This window comes from Hemicordylus capensis, chromosome 2 (assembly GCF_027244095.1).
Source record: "Hemicordylus capensis ecotype Gifberg chromosome 2, rHemCap1.1.pri, whole genome shotgun sequence".
NCBI lineage: Eukaryota > Metazoa > Chordata > Lepidosauria > Squamata > Cordylidae > Hemicordylus > Hemicordylus capensis.
The window spans coordinates 202,294,728-202,313,294 of NC_069658.1; the positions used below are offsets into that span (position 1 = coordinate 202,294,728).

Consider the following 18,567-nt stretch of genomic DNA (forward strand, 5'->3'; position numbering starts at 1 on the left):
AGGAGATGCCCCCAGGGCTATTCCCCTTCCTCCCCCTGCTGCTTAACCACCACCCCCAAATTCCAGCCGCCATGTGGCCAAAGAGATGGCTGCGGGGGTGCGGGTGTCCTTCCCTCCCCTTCCCCATGGAGGGGAGGGGAGGCGGAGGCGCATGGTGACAGAATTCAGAGCGACGCTCAGGCCTGCGATTTGGCCCAGCATCGCTTTCCAACTGCGAGGCACTCCAGCGCAGTTAAGAGACTTACGTGTGCAGGCGCACCTCGCAGTTGGGAAGCAACGCCGGGCCAAATGGCAGGCCCAAGTGTCACTCTGATTTCTGCCGCTGTGTGCCGCTGCTGCTGTGGGGGAGGGTAAGGAAGAACACCCACACCGCCACAGCCATCTCCTTGGCTGCGGCGGCTGGAATTTGGGGGAGGGGTTTAAGCAGCAGGGGGAGGAAGGGGAAATAGCCCCGGGGGCCAGGAAAAAAGGCCTTGTGGGCCGCATCTGGCCCTTGGGCCGCATGTTGTGCAGGCCTGATTTAAAGCATCTTGACTTTCATCTTAAATTGAAGGTTTTTGAATTACTGAATTTCAAGTCTTTTTGAAAAGGAAAATCTCAGCACAGGTGAAAATAGAGATATAGCATTGCTCTTCCTCATGCTGGCTAAGTGGAGTTTCTATATTATTAGGTCAAATCAGATCTTTATTATGGTCAGTAACCAGCTCCCATGTAGCAAACATAATAGCATCAGCAATAGCAACAACAGTAACAGCTGAACAAAAAATTGTGCATACAGACATATGGTAAAACTGTAAAGTATATAACTAAAAATCAAACTAGCCAGAATGTAATTGGCTACAGTTATTATTAGTACACAATCTGAAAATTTTGCAAGCTGCTGCACAGAATTTAGCAACATTGTTTGTGATATCAGACTGCTGATCAGAAAGGAGGAGCATCTGTTGGTCCTAGACACTTAATTAATGAAAGTGGTAGTAATTTATACCTTGTATCCTGATAGAAGGGGCAGTATGAGAACATGATCCACTGTTTCAACCTCTAAACGTTTACATGGGCATGTTTGATTCACTTATGGTCTGTTCCAATCAGTGTTCCCTCTAACAGGGATTCCAAGATAATGTTGACTACAACTCCCAGAATCCTCAAGCAAAAGCTATTGAAGCTGGGGATTCTGGGAGTTTGGTCAACATCATCTGGGAATTCCTGTTAGAGGGAACACTGGTTCCAATGCCTACCATTCAAAGCAGCAGAAGGAAGCATATCAAAACGTGTTTTTGTGAAGGCTTGCCTCAATTTTGGTATTGTTAAGTTGCAAAGATAGTTATCTGGTTTGAGAGCTGTTCTAATGTCCTCAGTCCTGCAAACCTAGAGACCAAACTTACATCTTTTTGGTGGTCTACATAATAAATACGCTCCCCTAGTTAAGATTTGGCACCATCATACCCTAAAGTAACCAGATATTCCATGGAAACGATATATGTCCCAAGTTTCTCAATAAGTCTTTTTTGCCCATCAGAGTGGAAATCATCACCTAGGATCAAACGGGCCAAACCAGACAGAAAGAAAATTAGTTTCAGCCATAAATGGAAGGTGTAAAGCTACAAATGGGACTCCACCCTCGATACTCCAGCCACAAGATGGCATTCAAAATGCACTGGTGGGGTCAGCAAATATGGATCTAAGAAACTTTTATTGCAATGCTTCCAAAGAATGAAAATATCAATAAGAGCATATCTCTGTCCCAAATAAGGAGCCTCTATTGATGGAAGGCCTTTTAACAGATGTCAAACCAAAAGGTGTTTTGTAGACTGAATTAGCTCTTTTGTCTCCATCTGCCTGCAGTGGGATGGGAAGGTTCCTTTCAGCTATGCATTTTTAATCCCCAGGAGGGAGAAGATGGAGAGAGATGAGAGGGACTGGTTTGCAGAAGGCAGCGTTGGTGACATGTAATAGAACAGGAAAGCAAAGAAGAATAATATGGTTCCATTTAATGGCTTTGATTAATATGAACAATTCCTCACATCGTGATGCAGGAAATAAGTTGGAGAATGAAATATTTGCAGCTTCCCTGCAATCACCCCCAGGAAATCAGGCAGTTTCCTTTGAAATTCCAGGGGGCCATGTTACAGGGGGTCTTGGCTCTGTGGTACAAACAAGCAAGTTTCCAGTTGGCAGGAAGTGAGGCATTTATTTATCTATGTAGTTCTAGGTACCTTTTCATGACTAACAGAAGCATCAGAAATGATCCAGAATAGACAAGTATATGCACCTGAATACTTTTTAGGCCTAGTTCTCATGGAGGTGGTAAATTTTGGCTGGGTTATGCCATTCACACAGCAGATGAGGGTGGTTATGATTGAATGGCCTCCACTAAAGAAAATGGGTGACATTCTGCACAGCTTTCCTCATGGGAGCTTCTTCATGCTCTTAAAAAAATGGTTTCTGCAATTGCACAAGAGTGCTCTTGTGTGGATGCTGGAAATGTGCTAATGTGGTTGCACAATGTATGGCCATTATTTCCACTGTCCATGCATCATTCCACTCTGGTTGTGCAATTCCAGGATTGAACATGCCTATGCAAGAACATGCCTATGCAACTGCATGACCCTTTTATTAAAGGGCCCCTAGCAGCTCCAGCATTCCTAAAAAATATCGCTACAAAACTAGTGTTCAGGAAGAATGTTTAAGCTAGAATCCTAGCATCCCCTTTTCAATGTGCAAGGATGTTGCTGTATTTCCATGCAGGAGCATTCAATAATACTAGCTGGCCTGGGCGCAGAGCATCTGTGTCTCTAGTTTGCCCCTCATTCTCGGCCCCCCTCCCTCGTTCTCGGCCCTCTCCCCCTCGGCTCTTCCCCCCATTCTTGGCCCATTTGGGGCCACCTGCCTGCCCGCCCCTTTCTCCCCTCCCCCACATCACTGCTTTTTCTCCCCGCCTCTTTCTCTCACCTGTTCACTTTTCCCCTGGCAGCTCACCTGAGAACTCTTGCGAGAGCTGCCACACATGGGATTAGCGATGGGTACATCTTAGAGAAATAGATAGATAGATAGATGCATTGCCCACCTGCAGTTTGAAGCAGTACTGCCCAGTTACTGCCTAAGTGAGATTTAATTTTATTATTTTAAATATTTTAATCTTTCATTTTGGTCCAAATGGTCAACTCAAAACAAACAAACAAAGCAAATCAATACACAACAAATAAAGCACAAGATAATAGTTTGACTTTCCTTGATGCCATAGCCCCACTGTTTCCAGCCCCACTGTCTTTCCAAGTACGTGCACAGGATTGCAGCCGAATTCAGGCTCCTTGTCCCATGTTGGATCTAGCCCTTTGTGCACTCCAACAGAGAGCTCAAGGCCCCTGTGATGGCTGGAGCGTTTGCAGAGCTGGCAGCCACCATGCTGACAAAGTGGGACAGTTTTAAGAGATAAGACGCAGAGTAGAATATATTTGCTTTGCAGCAGAGGGAAAGAAAGGCCTTATTTTAAGAAGTATTACAATGGATTCAGTTAAAAAAACCTTGAAAGGCTAGGTCAATTAAAATGACTTCAAGTGAAGCAACTGTGAATAAGAAAGAATTATGAAATCCGAGGACCTACATTGAACACAATTTTTGACTTTTGTCCAAGATCACTAAAAGCCTGTTTGGGAGAAAGAGCCCAGTGGCATGTTATTGGGTTTCATACATTGGTTTTATTTTAGATGTTGAGTTTCCCTTCTCTCCAAAGACACATGAAGGACAATTGCATTTTAGAACCAATTTTATGAAAAGGAACAGTGAAGGCATTCAGCATTAAAAATAAACCTGCTGCTTTATTTTTAAAACAAAAGTACTGCTCTATTGCTGCTCTGAGTCTGGCTTTCTTGGATGTGCCCAGGCAGGGATGGTCAACTTGTGGTCCTTAGGATGATTTGGGAACCTGCTGGCAGCTCTGGGTAGCCTCATCCAGTGGCTGCGTGGAGGAAGGATTGCAGGTTCACGTGCATAGGGCTACTGGCTGGCATACTGTGCAGCATGACATCAGCCTAGAAATGTGTGCACACGGGCTGTGCAAGTTACACAAATGATGCCACACAAGTAAACAAATGGAAAACAATGGACTTACACTTGTGTGATGTCACTTGCGCAACTTGCACGCATGCAACATTGCCAATGTGCAGTATGTCAGCCACCAACATTTTGATTGGCTTCTGTGTCTTTTAACAAACAGTGTGATTCCAGATATTAGGCAGTGATCGGGCTTTTTCCTGGGCTCTGCAAAGTATCACTTGCTTCTTTTCTGTGGTCCAGGTGCTGCTCAAAGCACAGGAGCAGGCCAAGATGTTTTTTTTCTGATCGTTAGCAGCTCTACAGGTGTTGTAAATCACTTGATTTCTCATCATGTGATGACTGGCAACTGAGAATGTGAATAGACATGATTGAAAAGCATTGTGTCTGCAGCCAAGTGAGCTGAAGGTTTGATCACTGGTAGATCTAGGAGGGCTAGTTCACACCTGTCTTGTCACCTATATTATTCAGGTGAAAGTGGTTGGGGGGGGAGCAGGTTATTCACCTGGTGCTGCAGGCATCAGGTACTGATTGGGCAGGTGTGAACCAGACGAGGATGAGAAGAGAAACGGAAGGAGTAAAATGGCCAGAGCTGAAGGCATAGGGTAGGGCAATAAAAGGCACCTAATGGCGCAGCAGGGGAAATGACTTGACTAGCAAGCCAGAGGTTGCCAGTTCAAATCCCTGCTGGTATGTTTCCCAGACTATGGGAAACAACTATATCGGGCAGCAGCGATATAGGAAGATGCTGGAAGGCATCATCTCACACTGTGTGGGAGAAGGCAATGGTCAACCCCTCCTGTATTCTACCAAGAAAACCACAGGACTCTGTGGACGCCAGGAGTCAACACCAACTAGAGGGCACACTTCACCCTTAATGTAAAGGAGAAGGAAGAACAAAGCCAAGGAAATGGTCCAGAACTCTGCTTGGCTACTGTAATAGCTCATGTTAGAGGAAGAGAGTTCTAAAATGAGAAGAAAGCCTCTCTTCATGCCTTTGGAGTTGCAAAGTGGAGGCAACCTGAGACTCTTTCTAAGTGTGAAAAAAGGAGAAAATACAGTGCTTTGTATGGCTATTGCAATTGGTCTTTATTAATTATCATAATCACACCTACTAATATGCAAAAGGCTTTGCAATGTTCTATCTTGTTTGTCCTTGCAACACCCCCTGTGAGGTGTTCTCAAGCAAGAATCGGAAGCTGTCTCAAGAGCACAGCCCTGTGCCGCCCACCAAATTGGTCACTCCGTTGGAATACAGACCTTGGAATACAGACTCTGGCCTTGGTGCCAGAGTGCAGCCGAACAGAACTTGCCAACTAACTCCACCCTTCCCTAGAAAGCCCTCTGAGCCACCCAAAAATATGTTCTTGAGGGCTACACAACCCTTAGGGACATATTTTGGGATGGCACAGGAGGCTTCTTGGGGAAGAGGAGGGTGTCCAAACTTGTTGCATCCCCACAGCACTCATGGAGTTGGTTGGGAAGTTCTGTTAGGCTTCTCTCTGACTGGTACATCCTTGCTCTGTAAATACTCCCATTGTATTTACATGTGATGGCATAGATGTGGAATGTTTACAAGGCTTAGCACTTGTATACATGTCAACAGATGGCCCACATCGCATTGGCTTTGGCATTTGTTTTAAGACATGTTCGAAAACAATGATATCAAGGAGATGTTTTTCAATGATATCGAAGACATGATATCAAGGAGATGTTTTCATCACAATCAAAGCTTTCCAATGAGGCGTTAAATGCATCCGTATTTTTCACATTACATCTTTCTCACATGGCATTTCTAACAAGAAATTGTAGACACATGTCTACAAGAACAACATGTGGATGAGCGAAACATGTGTTTGAAAGCATCTTTATCCTAGAGGTGTAGGGGCAGGAAGGTTGCTTAAACTCACCTTCCCCCCCAGTTGAGCGATTTCATGATCCTAGGAAAGCAGACTGTGCTCGGAGACAAGCAGTGCTGAGTGGTGCAGTGTGAAGCTCCGGAGGCCGGGACGACACATCCCAGCCTCCAGGAATCCCACAATGCACTGTGCAACATGCACAATGCATTGGGGGAGTCCCCTGAGGGAGAGGCACTCGAGGTGCCCATCTCTGTGTGCGACTGGGCTGGAAGCAGACTGTGCTTGCTCCCTTAACCTCGGCTAACAGCTAGGCTTAAAAGCCAGGTAGGGTAGGTAGCACTGCCCCCCGCTGGGATAGGGTCCAATCGCGGGGATTCTCACACACATCCCTAGCTTGGGTCAGGCGGCGTGTGAGAATAGCCTCCCTGTAAAACCTTAATAAAATGACATTAGGTGTGTCCGTCAGAACATGAAGAATAATCTATTAGCAGTGTGATGTATTCATGTATTAAATCTATCTAATATATTTATAGACTGCTTTCCGAAGAATTCATGGGTAGCAATTCAGGCTAAGTTCGCCATAACTGAGTTCTCTCTCAGTGAGTGCTTCTCATGAGTAACTTTGTCTGAATGCGACCCCATAATAAGCAGTAGCAATTTTGAAAAGCAGCATTATAAGAAAACAACATAGCTGATAACAGTACAATCTCAACCTATTTAAAACAGATAACACACTAAATTAAAGTTGGCTTTTGCCCTTAGAATGCATCTCTTCTGTTCAATGAATTTTTTTTTGTTACTCCTTGCAATATTTTTGGTCACTCTATATTTGTACAGTGTTGGTATTGTAAGCTGTGTTTAATAACTTGGGAGCAGAGCTTGTCTTGTGGTAGCAAGCATGCATTGTCCCTGTTGCTAAGCAGGGTCCACCCTGGTTTGCATTTGATTGGGAGACTACATGTGAGCACTGTAAGATATTCCCCCTAGGGATGGGGCCACTCTGGGAAGAGCACCTGCATGAGGAAGTCCCAAGTTCCCTCCCTGGCATCTCCAAGATAAGGTTGAGAGAGACTCCTGCCTGCAATCTTGGAGAAGCTGCTGCCAGTCAGTGTAGCAATTCTTAGTTTTTAGTTTTTTAAAATAACTTAATTTGAAATGTTAAAATCTGTAATTCTTATTGTGGTTTTAGTCTAGATTTTTAACTTATTTAGCTTAATTTGGTTCATTTTATTAGTCTTATTTTACATTGTAACTATTTTATAAATGTGAGCCATCCCAAGAAGTAGAGTACTGGGGGAGCAGGGTACAAATAAATAAATAGACAATAGCAATAGCACTTACATTTATATACCACTCTATAGCCAGAGCTCTCTAAGCGGTTTACAATGATTTAGCATATTGCCCCCAACATTCTGGGTACTCATTTTACCAACCTCGGAAGGATGAGTCAACCTTGAGCCACTGGTCAGGATCGAACTTGTAACCTTCTGGTTACAGGGCAGCAGTTTTACCACTGCACCACCAGGGGTTCAATATTGAGCTAGATGTTCCAAGGGTCTGACTCGATTGAAGGCAGCTTCCAATCTTCCTATGTTCTAGCTTGCTAGAAAGGCGGAACACAAAATTTTTAATGAATAAATAAAACAAGGATGCTTGATGCAACCATCCAGACTCAGCAATATATACACATATTAATAGCATAGAAGAAATACTAGTGTCCTTAACATTTGTCATATAACGTGAGAGTAGCTATGTCACCAGAGAGAGCCCCTCGGATTACTCTCACTTAACTAGTAAAACAACAGGAGCTGATAAAAAGAGATACCTTGTTGGCTTCTGATGAACTTTCATTAATTAGAAACTTGGGTTTGGCTTGATTTTGTCCCCTCATGCAAATGCTGCAAACATGACCTTCTCCAGCTGCATGCTGTTTCACCTCACACACACCACCGTGTGAAACTAAAAATTCTATGATGCATGTATTGCAACGAGCTTCCAAAGCATTATCATGCGCTAGACAACTAAGAGAACTCCTTTCCCCACTCTTCATGATATTTTTGCATTCTCCTACCTTCTTTGTTAGAGGTTGGGTGGAACAAGATGACAGACAGGCTGCTCAACTCTAGGGAGAGACTTTTGCAGAAGAAGCCACGCCTTCACAGGCCTGGCTGCTCTCTGCTCCACAAGCCTCAGCCTCCTCCCATCGCCTGCAGGGGGACTTCTGGCTCCAAAACAAAGCTTCATCATGGGAGTTGTAGTACCAGAGTGCAATCTGCTACAGCCTACAGGGCTGAAGATAAGAAGACTGCTTTCTAGAGCAGGGATTCTCAACGTTGGGTCCCCAGATGTTATTGGACTTCAACTCCCATAATCCCCAACCAAAGGCCACTGGGGCTGGGGATCATGGGGGTTGAAGTCCAATCACATCTGGGGACCCAACATTGAGAATCCCTGTAATCTAGAGACCTGCAAGGTGAAGCCAGCCTCTTCCTTGTGTGTGTGCACTGCAGTCAGTGACTGGCCTACCTCAGAGTGCTGGGAATATAGAACCAACTGCGTTCTTTATTAACTTGGAAAAGAACAGGTACATGTTAATGCTAAATAAAGAACTGTGTGCTTTGAAGTAAAGAACAGGTGGCAAGCCTAGTGGAGAGGCCCTGTGGGGCAGGAGCGGGGCAGTAAAAGCAGCTACAAGGGAATTGGCTGTAGCTGAGCAGATGGGGCTGAAACGCCTCTGTAAAAGGAAGGGATTAAAAGGCAGGGATTTATGATTGTTTTCATGGTTAATCCTCTAGCATTAAGCTGTAATATCTCTGGCTAAATCCCCAGGAAACCGGAAGAGCAATGCTGGGGAAGGGCTCCCTGCAAGGAGGGACTGAGAGATGCTATGCCGTCTGCTGCGAATAAGAGTCGGTTTTGAGCACAGACACACACTCAGAAGGGGAATTCCGAACAGGCCTGACAGGAATTATTATTATTATTTTTAAAGGGTTTTTGAGAACAACTTGAACTGTTTTTCTTGTGGTGTCATCACCTTGAGGTTGATCATGCCCGACAGCAGAACTTTCATGATCACTCCTCCCACCCCCTAAGGATGGCTTTGCAAGGCTACGCTTGCACAGATGTCTGTGTTTCTTGGTGGCAAAGTCATGAAAACTTGAGCAACTTGTTTGTGTATGTTGTCAATGGAGAATAGAGGAGCTTGTCAGTTTATTATTATCCTGCATCTAGTATGATAAGTGACCCTAGAACTAAATTTTGCTCTTAATTCTAAGCACACTTTTCTGGGAAAAATTAATTGAACTCAGTGGGGCTTACTTCTGAATGACGTTCATAGGACTGTACTGCAAGTTGGGACAATTCTGAGTGTTCAGATTTGCTTCCTGCTATATAATCAACATGTAACTTACAGAACTACTTTATTATATTTTGCGGCTTACAAAATTCAACATCAATTTCTCCAGACAATTGTATTGCTTCTCCTGGTGATCATTTACTAAAGCTCATTGGTAGATGCATCCTACTTCCTTTTTCTTTTTCATAGCCAAATGGTGGCTTTATCTCATTGGTGGATGTTATCTGTGCTCTGTAATGCTGTGCTCCAATTTTTCATCCGTTTTAATGTGACTTTATATTCTGATGATTACAATCAATAACATTGACTTGGTTTGATTTGATAGCAGGATTCTAAATCTGTAGGTCTTTTTGACCTGCCAACTTTCCATAGTATATTGCTTAGACCCCCTTTCAACTGCTAGTCCCCCTTTCAACTGCTTCATTCTTACCCACTCTCAGAGGGGGTGTGAGTGCATGTGTAAGAGAGAGAAATCAACTCCACTGGGGTGTCACCATTCTGACAGGGGCAGTTGCAGCTGTTGAATTTCTGTCTCTTATGCTGCTGTTAAAGGCAAACAGAACACAAAGTCAGGAAAAAGTGGCAACTGGGCAGGCCACCCTAGCCACACATCTCCAATTCCTTTAAATTCAAAATGGTGGCCACTGGAAGGGTAGATCTTTCTGATCTGGGAAAATCTGCAGTCATGGGTAGAGAAGAAAGCAGAGAAAAATAGAAGGGAGATTCTGGCTGAGGAAGGTGGGCAGCATGGGCAGACAATGGCTTGCAGTTCTTGGGTGTTTTGTTTTGTTTTGTTTTTAAAGTAGGAGTTACTCCTACAATAACCCGTAAGAATTATCAGTCCTACTTTAAAGACTGGAAAATGTAGACTTACATCGTGAGTTTAAAATAGGCTTGTGTTCAGACAAGTTGAGCCACCACTGGCTAAGCTGGAGAACTAAATTCAACTCTCCCGAGCCAACTTGTGATGTTAAAACCCTCTGTCAGTGGGTAGAGCCAGAGATAGGTAAGTAGGTGGAGCCAGGGGCTGTTTTTGACTGGTCAGGGTGGAGCTTGGTGAGGGTTTTTTGGTGGCTCATTGAGTAGGGCCTGAAGGGTCAGGGTAAGGTGTCAAAAGGAAAAACACTAAATCACATCCCAGCACAAAATTCCTCATTTATTCCACAAAATACTTAATTATAAACCTGATGCGACCATACTGAATGAGCAGGCAAAAAAATTGTTGGGCAACGCTACCCAGGTCCATCTTAGCCCAATATTCTCTCTGGGTAACTCCACAGATTCTCTACGGAGATGAAAGGAGTCTAGTGTGTTGCTGGGATGCCTGAGATGCCGGTGCTGTAGTTATGATGGAAGATTGGCCTGAAGGGAACATAATATGGCTGTAGTTGAAAGTTGGTGTGACTGGTGACAGAGTGGATTGTTGCACTTCAAGCTACAAGCAAAGACGTACCTTCTAAAGGCTGCTCACATTAACAAAATAGGCTGCAAATAAACAAACTAGTACATCAGTGAGAAAGGTTCTAGCCTAGCTTGCTCCCTGCTGTGCTAGTTTTTCAAACATACAGTTAAAACAAATTATTTAACTTAGGAGAGAATTTTAAAAAATTCTCTTCCTTCCTGCAGTCTGAAGTGTTCTGGTCCATGCTGCTATCTCAGAGTTCTGTCACTTCATTCTGCTATTGATGTAGACCAAGTGATAGATATGTGAGATGAGGTGGTGCTGTCACAGAGGGTTGGTTTGGATGTAACTTCAGGTGAATACAGTATGTTTCCTCCCAAGGAAATCTGAGAATTGCGATTCTTAGGGCTCTCCCCTAAAGGAGTCCCATTCAAAGTTCTCACACACCAGTAATTATGTGTTGTTTTTTTAAAGGAAGACAGGGCCAGCATCAGGGGCAACCAACGTGGGCACTGGCTGAAGGCCTAGGATCATCAAAGGGCCTATAGCTAACCAGTGAGGCCCTGGTGAAAAAAGAAGGCAACCACTACTAAGCACTTCAAGCTATTGCCACTGCCTCCAAAGTAGGCCTTGTAGAGTCCTTCCTTAGCAGTGACTGCAGCTAGGGGTGCTCTTTGGTAGCCGTACTGGTGGCCACCACCACTTCCCTTTACCCATAATGCAATGCCTCACCCTGGCCATTTGAAGGGGAAACCTAAGGTGGTGGTTGCCCACGGCCCTGTGCCTCCTGGGCCCCCACACTGCAACACACAGATACACTTCTAGTTCTGGCATCAGGGCCAGAACAGTATTGATTCATCATGGGAGTCTCCACAACTGTTTTTTCCCCAGGCCCCACAAAAGCTAGAGATGGCCCTGCTCTCCCTGCCATTGGGTCCATTGACACAATGGTGGAAGCATTGCATTATAGATGTAAAACACATATGGCAGCTCCTGCTCCACTGCGACTAAGGGGGCCCACAAAGGTTCTTGGTCAAAGGACCCCATGGATATGGGGAGGAGCTCCAATGGTTTTACATTGGTTTCAAAGCAGTTTCTATTTCTGTAATATAACCCACACCTCAAAATGATTGTCTAGGTCAGAGGATTGTGCTGAGTGTGTCTTCTTCCACCTCTTCCTCAGGGCTAGACTGTTTGCTGGGCAGGGGTAAGGATTTGAGATATTCAAGGTGACGTCGGGATTCAGCTTGGTTGCGCCGAACGTAATAGATAACGTAAGTGATGACTACGGTGAACCAGCAAAACATGGTGAGCAGCATGGCCAGGTCAGTGTTCCTCTGCTGGCTGACGCAGAAGTTGACGCCCGTGTTGAGCAGGTGGGCCAGGGCCTTGCCCGCATACTCGTCCCACACCGCAGTGGCACAGACGATATCCTGCACAGTCTCAGGGTCCAAGGGCAGCGCCTCCATCACTTCCTGCAAGGAGCAATCGCAGTGCCAGGGGTTGTCGTAGAGCTCTAGTCTAACCCACGCCAGTGCGATGAAGGGAGTCGCCTCCATCCTCTGGAGCTGGTTGCCTGAAAGGTCGAGGAGCCTGAGCCCTCCACCCAGTCCACGGAAGGCCCCGGGGCCAATGTTCTGAATCAGATTGTCCGCCAGGTGGAGCTCACGGAGCTGCTTCAGGCCACGGAAGGCACCATTTGGCACATGAGTAATCCAGTTAGAGTCCAGGTAAAGGACACGGGTGTCATGAGGCAGGTCAAAAGGGATCACCACCAGATCTCGCCGGTTGCACCAGACCACCCCACTCCCTGGTGGGCAGTCACAGCTCTGTGGGCATGAAAGGCTGCCGGGCAGGCCGAGGAGCAGGACCAAGAGAGAGGACAACGTTGGCATCTCTGCATCGCTCTTGTTTCCCCCCTGCTCAGTGTGTTAGGATGGTCACAAGAGCTGGTGAGGTCCTGCTGCACAGGCCAGGAGCCTTGACTGAAAAGCAAGCAGGGGGCAAAGGCAGATGAGTTAGAGAAGAGTCCCTCTAAGCACTTTCCATGGATTTGCTTTAAAATTATGTCCACACTATCAAGTTTGTGCATATCTTGCTCTACTATATGCCATTAGGTGTTTGTGCAACCCGCACCTAATACTGGCTTCAATTTACACTCTGCTTCTGGCTTTTAAAAATGAAAAACCGTATTTCACAGAATAGTGGCTGGTATGATGAGGAAAATTGCTCAAAATAGTCCTATTGAAATTAAAAGGACAAGTTAGGCCAGGAGTTCCCAACATGTGGTACTCCAGATGTTGATGAACTACAACTCCCACAATCCCCAGCCACAATAAATTGTAGCTGTGGGTGATGGGAGTTGTAGTTCAGCAACATCTGGAATACCACAGGTTGGGAACCCCTGAGTTAGGCATTGCCTAGCTTGTCCTTTTAATTTCAATGGGACTACCGGTACTTTGAGTTATTTCCCTCATTATGTCAGTCAGTCTTCTGGTCATGACTGAAGTGATCATTTGCCACAGCGGAAGCTTCCAACCACCCTTTAAGGGCATTGCAGTAGTCTAATCTTGATGTGATCAAGCAGTGGGCAACACTGCATTAATACCCCCTCTCTCTCCCTGAACCTTCCTGTAGGGGATTCCTAGCATTTTTTAATCAGCACCAACTCCTGTGTAACAGTGGCTTGGTCTGTAGACATTTGCGGGTGCTCATCTCTAAGGCATTAAAAGCCTTCATCTACTGATCTCTGCAGATCAAGGTGTTCAGGGCACAGGAGCAGTTTAGGCTGGGGTTTTCTAGGTCAGTTGGCAATCCTATTCCCAGCAAGCCATGCTTCTCAAACTTATGATAGCTGAGGCATGCATCTTTCTTCACCAAGAATTAAAACTGGGTGCATATGTCATGTCCCAAAAGCATGACTTCCAAAGCGTGGAAGAATAAAGCCACAATCCTCACTAGAGAGTAAGCCCCAGCAGGTTCAGTAGGACTTGCATCAGAACAAACATATATAGGAGGGCAGTGCATAAATAAACATATCCCTCACACGCAGTTCAGCGATTTCTATTTGAATCACTGTGCTGGGTGTGCCTCTACTGAGGGCAAACTGCATCTCTGCCTTGGAAGTGATTGAAGGATCCAAGTACATGATGGCAAATTACCTATCACGAACTAATGATGAATTCAGGGCCGGCCTGTCCACTAGGCAAACTAGGTGGTCACCTAGGGCACCAAGCGAGGAGGGGCACTGATGACCTGGGTCATGTGCCACCCATGTGGGCCCCCCACCACTGCAGGTGGGTGGACACCTCCTGTTGTCTGAGCAGGCAGGTGACCAAGTGGGCACTCCCAATCTGTGTCACCCACTCAGCCTCCATTCCTGCTGCCGCTGGTTGCTTCTGGGCAGCTGGCCTGTTGTAGTGCATTGTGAGCACATTGCTGCATAATGCACCGTGGCAGGCCGGCTGCCTGGAAGCAGCCAGCATCAGGAGCAGTGGGTGGAGGCAGCAGAGCAAATGGGTGGGTGGCTGGGCAATGGGGACTGCCTGTCTGCTCAACAGGAGATGCCTGCGCGTGTGGGTGAAGGGGGTGGGAGCTCCTGCATGGGCACAGGGGGCAGGGATGCCCATGTGGGGACTGCCAAAGCCAGGCTTTGCCTGGGGCAACAACAATTCTGGGGCCATGAATGGAAGGAACAAGAAATCATACAGAGATGCAGCAGGCATACGGCTCCTCTGGATACACTGGACTAGCAGGCGATTTTCATTTTTTAAAACAAAATTAATTCACAGCACACTTGCAATTCTTTCAAGGCAAACCGATGTGCCCTTGGCACAATTCCACCTCCCTCCCTCCCGTGTTGCCTGCTATTTGAAACAGAAAATAAACTTTTAGTGAAAATAGAGAGAAGAAGAAAATAAATCTCACACAACAAAATATTGCTGTTTTTGACTTTCTGGTTTGTACATATATATGATACATAGACCTCCAAAGGAGAGACCAATGTTTTGGTCAGGGTTTTTCAAATGCTTTGCATCATTTGGAAGCTATTCTCTCATTATGATTATTAATGAAATTCATATATTACTTCCCCCCCCCAAAAAAAAAGATTCAAGGGTGAATTATTTAAAAAACCCACAATAATAAAAGAAACAATTTGTAGAAGTCCAAAAAAAATGAAGAACAAGAATAGTTTAGCATTTCCTCCAGAGACCAGAAAACTCTCTAGTGTAGCCTTCCTTTGCTGGTCTCCTGTAGTCAGCCATTCTGCCTGAGAAACACTTACAAGAGGGCAGAATGCCATTCCTTTGCTTGGTTCTCTCTTCTTAGAAAGGGGCTGCTTGGGGTCATTGCTAGAACTCATGGACGGGGTTAGCCAGTGGCCAATGACAGGCCCGATATCCGCTGTCATGCCCCCAGTTAGGATTGCCTGCTTTTCAACTGGTCTCTGTGGCGGGACAGAGAGACCCCGTCCATGAGCCTTTAAAAGCTGCTTGACAAGCAGACATTAGCAGCAGGTGATCACATTACTTTTGATGTGACTGAAAGAAAGCGTCGCCTCCAGCTTTCTGTACATCAGGCTGCCAATAAAGACAGAAGAGCAGGCCAGGTCATATTCTTTTCCTGGGCAGGTGGGTACCCTCAAGCCCAAGGAACAGTGGGGGCATAAAGAAACAAACAAACTGGGGGGTGGCACAAAAAGAACAAAATTCGTTTCTGGGTGAGCAAGCTGTGCCTCACATGTTAGATTTTTGAAAAAGAAATGATCGTATATTCACATTAGCAGCCTGAACGTATGTCCACTGAAATAAATCCTGCTGAGTTCATCAATGGGTGTGTGTGTGTGTAGGGAACTACTTATGGCGAGGGTGGGAGGGCTTGCCCACTCATGCCACCCCCTGGAGCCACCCCTGCCAAGGAGATTTTTTTTTTGGCTATTCTACTTCATAATCAAAAGAATAAATTGGCCATTGCTGCTCATTTCTATACATCAATTTTTAGCTGGGATTGCCTCAACATCCTGAAACTGACAAATGGGACAGAGGCATTTGGCTCTGCCTCTGCTGCCCAAGGAGACCAACCTACCACTACATTAAATATTGAACTTTTCTGTGTCCAGCAGCTACTTATCCTTTCTTACGGGGGGGGGGGTGCACCTGTGGCCCAACCTTCTCCATGGCTCCTTTCCTACCCTTCTCAGGGCTGCTGCAGGACAAAACCCTGGCAAAATGTCCTGGCGCCTGCAGCTCTCCTAGCCCAGGGCTCCAGCGCACGGACCTGGGCACCCATCACGCTCTGAGGCCAGAGTAATGGTGCACCAGGGTTCTTCCCCAGCCCTCCAAGGCTCTTCTGTCCTGCTCTGCTTTGTTACTGGCCGCATCCTTGCACTTTTTAGCAGCCAATAGGACATGCAACAACAGAGAAGTTAGGCCAAGCTTTCATGGGGAGAACAGCTGGGGAAAGCATCATCTGTGTGCCAGGCTGCTTAAAATAAAAACCATAGGAACAGGGGAGAAAAGCCAGAGGTGGTAACCCTAGTTCCGAGTTCTCCCACCCAACACTCCCCGCGGTTCCAAACACACCTGTATGAGAGCAGTGCTGCTCTTCTGCTGTGCAGCTCCAGGGATCATCTCAGCTGGGCCTGGGGAGTCACTGGACAGAGGCAGGCACCACCAGCATCAGTCACGGAGTTTCCACCACGGTGCATTCCCTCGTTCCATTTCCCTGCCTGCTGCCCGGCAGCAGAACAGCTTGAGTCACACGCACAGGGAAGCTTTGCCAGCACAGAACTGGCAAGCCCGGGGGAGAGCGAGGGAGCGAGCCTGCCCCCTAATGGGCTGTATGTGGAGTGGCAGGGGCTGATAGGTTTGCATAGGCTTGTATCAAGCCATTCAGAATTACACAGACCCCCCATCTCTCCATTGGTAGCATACATGGGGGGGGGGTGGCGTTCATGAGGCATGAAGAGGATGTGGAGCAAAATAATACAGGGACGGCCTATTGGCTACAACAAAGGAAGGGGAATGCCTTGCTCTAGGAACCAAGTCTGATGAAAAAAGGTAGCCCCTCTTGAAGTCAGCCCATTGGGCCTAGCATGGTTTATTCTGCCAGCTAGCATCACTCCAGGTAGGAACTCAACCAGCCTTGCTACCCAGCAGCCTTTAACTAGATATGCCGAGGGGTGCACCTGGGATCTTCTTTTCTATACACCTTGTGTGTTTGTGTGATGGCACTATGGCGGCTGCCAGGAACAGACTCCTTAACAGGCCATTTACATCCAGTAGGCTCATCACACCACTGCGGACACCCAAGAATAAACGCTTTGCAGTGGCATGACACAGCCTGATTGATATGGTCAACTGCAGTGGGCAAATCGTTCGCCCCATGGCAGCTGGCACCAAAAGTAGCAGCTCTAGGCAGTCTTGGTGTGGCAGCTATTTAAACTGGATCTGTACCATCAAAGCTGCTGGGATTACTCCTTGGCCCCAAGCATGGCAATTAGGAGCTTAAATGTGAAGCAAACCTCACCCACATTCTACCCAACTAGAAATTTTACAGGGGATGCTCGTAGATCCTATCTAAAATGCTGCCTCTAATTTTGGTAATCGCAGAGGCCCCTGAGAACGGAATGTGTGTGAGAAAAAGACCATCCAGCAGTCAGATGGGTTAAAGGAACCATTCCAATCCCATCAAGCCAGAACTGAGCCATTCAAATATTCAGTAATCCAAAATTCTTTGGTTTCAGATTAAAGATAAGTTTGCTTTCAATTTTCACTTGTGTTATAAAAACCATGGAAATTGCAAGTTAAGATAAACATCTTAGTTAAAATTGCAAGTTAAGATAACAATAACTTCCACTGCATATAAACTGTAAATACTTTATATACTCTGCTGTTATGCTGGTTTTAGAAATGGAGTTCTGTGTACCCACACTTTGCCTTGGACTTTCAGCAGGATATTGTGCTGTAAATGGAGGGGGGGGGCATCCAGGCAGAAATTCAACAGCTGCTACTTCCTCAATCACTTGCTAGAGATGCCCCTGTTGAATTTCTACCTGATGCATCTCAACTAGGCACAGTGCTTCCCTCAAATATCACTTGTGTAGTAAATGTCCAGCCAGAAATTCTACATGTCTCTAATCCTGCCATAACCACTTCCTGATGGATTTTTGTCTGAGTTAATATCCAGGCAGAAAATAAATGTGGCAGTATCACATATCCTTCCTCCAGTACTACTACAAAGATAGATAGATAGATAGATAGATAGATAGCGCTTCCCAAAGTTCTCAAAATAAAGAAAATAAATAAAGATGACTCCCTGTTCCCCAAAGGGCTCACAATCTAACAATCTAAAAAGAAACTCTCTGCACCAGCAACAGCCACCAGAGGGATGCTGTGCTGGGGTTGGATAGGACCAGTTGCTCTCCCCGTTAAATATAAAAGAAACACCACTCTAAAAAGGAGCCTCTTTGCTCAATTAGCAGTAAGCCTTTCTTCCTGGTCCCTTCAGGCTGTTGGCAATCTTGCTTTGTAGGGACATCCATTCCTTGAATTATGTAACCATATTCCATACAATTTGCATGGTTTATCCTCCATACAAACAATAGGCTTCACATGGCCCCCTACTCATGAGTAGTAATGGACTCTCAAGATTTGTGTGAGGGTGCCATGTGCTGATGATGCCAAGCCTGACCCCCTAGTGTGTGATGCTAACTAGAGGGGTAAAGTATGGATTATTTTTCTTCCCAAACTCTAGTTGAGGACTGACACATCTTTTCTCGGGACGGTCCCACTGGCGGCGGCGGTGGCAAGAAGGCATGCACACGCTGGCAGACTGGCACAGAATCCAGCTTTCCTTTCCTTTTTCTAAGAAAAATAAAGTTTCTATGCCTTAAGACT

General features: G+C 45.9%; 1 protein-coding gene and 1 long non-coding RNA gene across 3 annotated transcripts; one reads left to right on the plus strand and one right to left on the minus strand.

Annotated features, from left to right (window-relative positions):
• Positions 1-271: 271 nt before the first annotated feature.
• LOC128345997 (uncharacterized) lies at positions 272-18,554 on the plus strand. Its single transcript, XR_008316730.1, has 3 exons — positions 272-350; positions 11,853-11,943; positions 18,425-18,554. It is a non-coding gene; the product is annotated as an uncharacterized LOC128345997 (long non-coding RNA).
• Positions 7,250-18,459, minus strand: LOC128345996 (leucine-rich repeat-containing protein 3-like). 2 transcript variants are annotated; one of them, XM_053298777.1, is made up of 3 exons: positions 16,252-18,459; positions 11,790-12,654; positions 7,250-7,515 (listed from the first exon to the last, which is right to left on the minus strand). In XM_053298777.1, the coding sequence occupies exon 2, from the start codon at positions 12,562-12,564 to the stop codon at positions 11,809-11,811; it is 756 nt and encodes a 251-aa protein (XP_053154752.1). In that variant the 5' UTR covers positions 12,565-12,654; positions 16,252-18,459; the 3' UTR covers positions 7,250-7,515; positions 11,790-11,808. The 2 variants fall into 2 exon arrangements, with proteins under 2 accessions (XP_053154752.1, XP_053154751.1); XM_053298776.1 differs by lacking the exon at positions 7,250-7,515 and having other exon boundaries at positions 10,405-12,654.
• Positions 18,555-18,567: the final 13 nt, after the last annotated feature.

Bases quoted from the DNA above. Each gene is read 5' to 3' on its own strand.
- LOC128345996 (XM_053298777.1), bottom strand. From the start codon at position 12,564: ATGCCAACGTTGTCCTCTCTCTTGGTCCTGCTCCTCGGCCTGCCCGGC.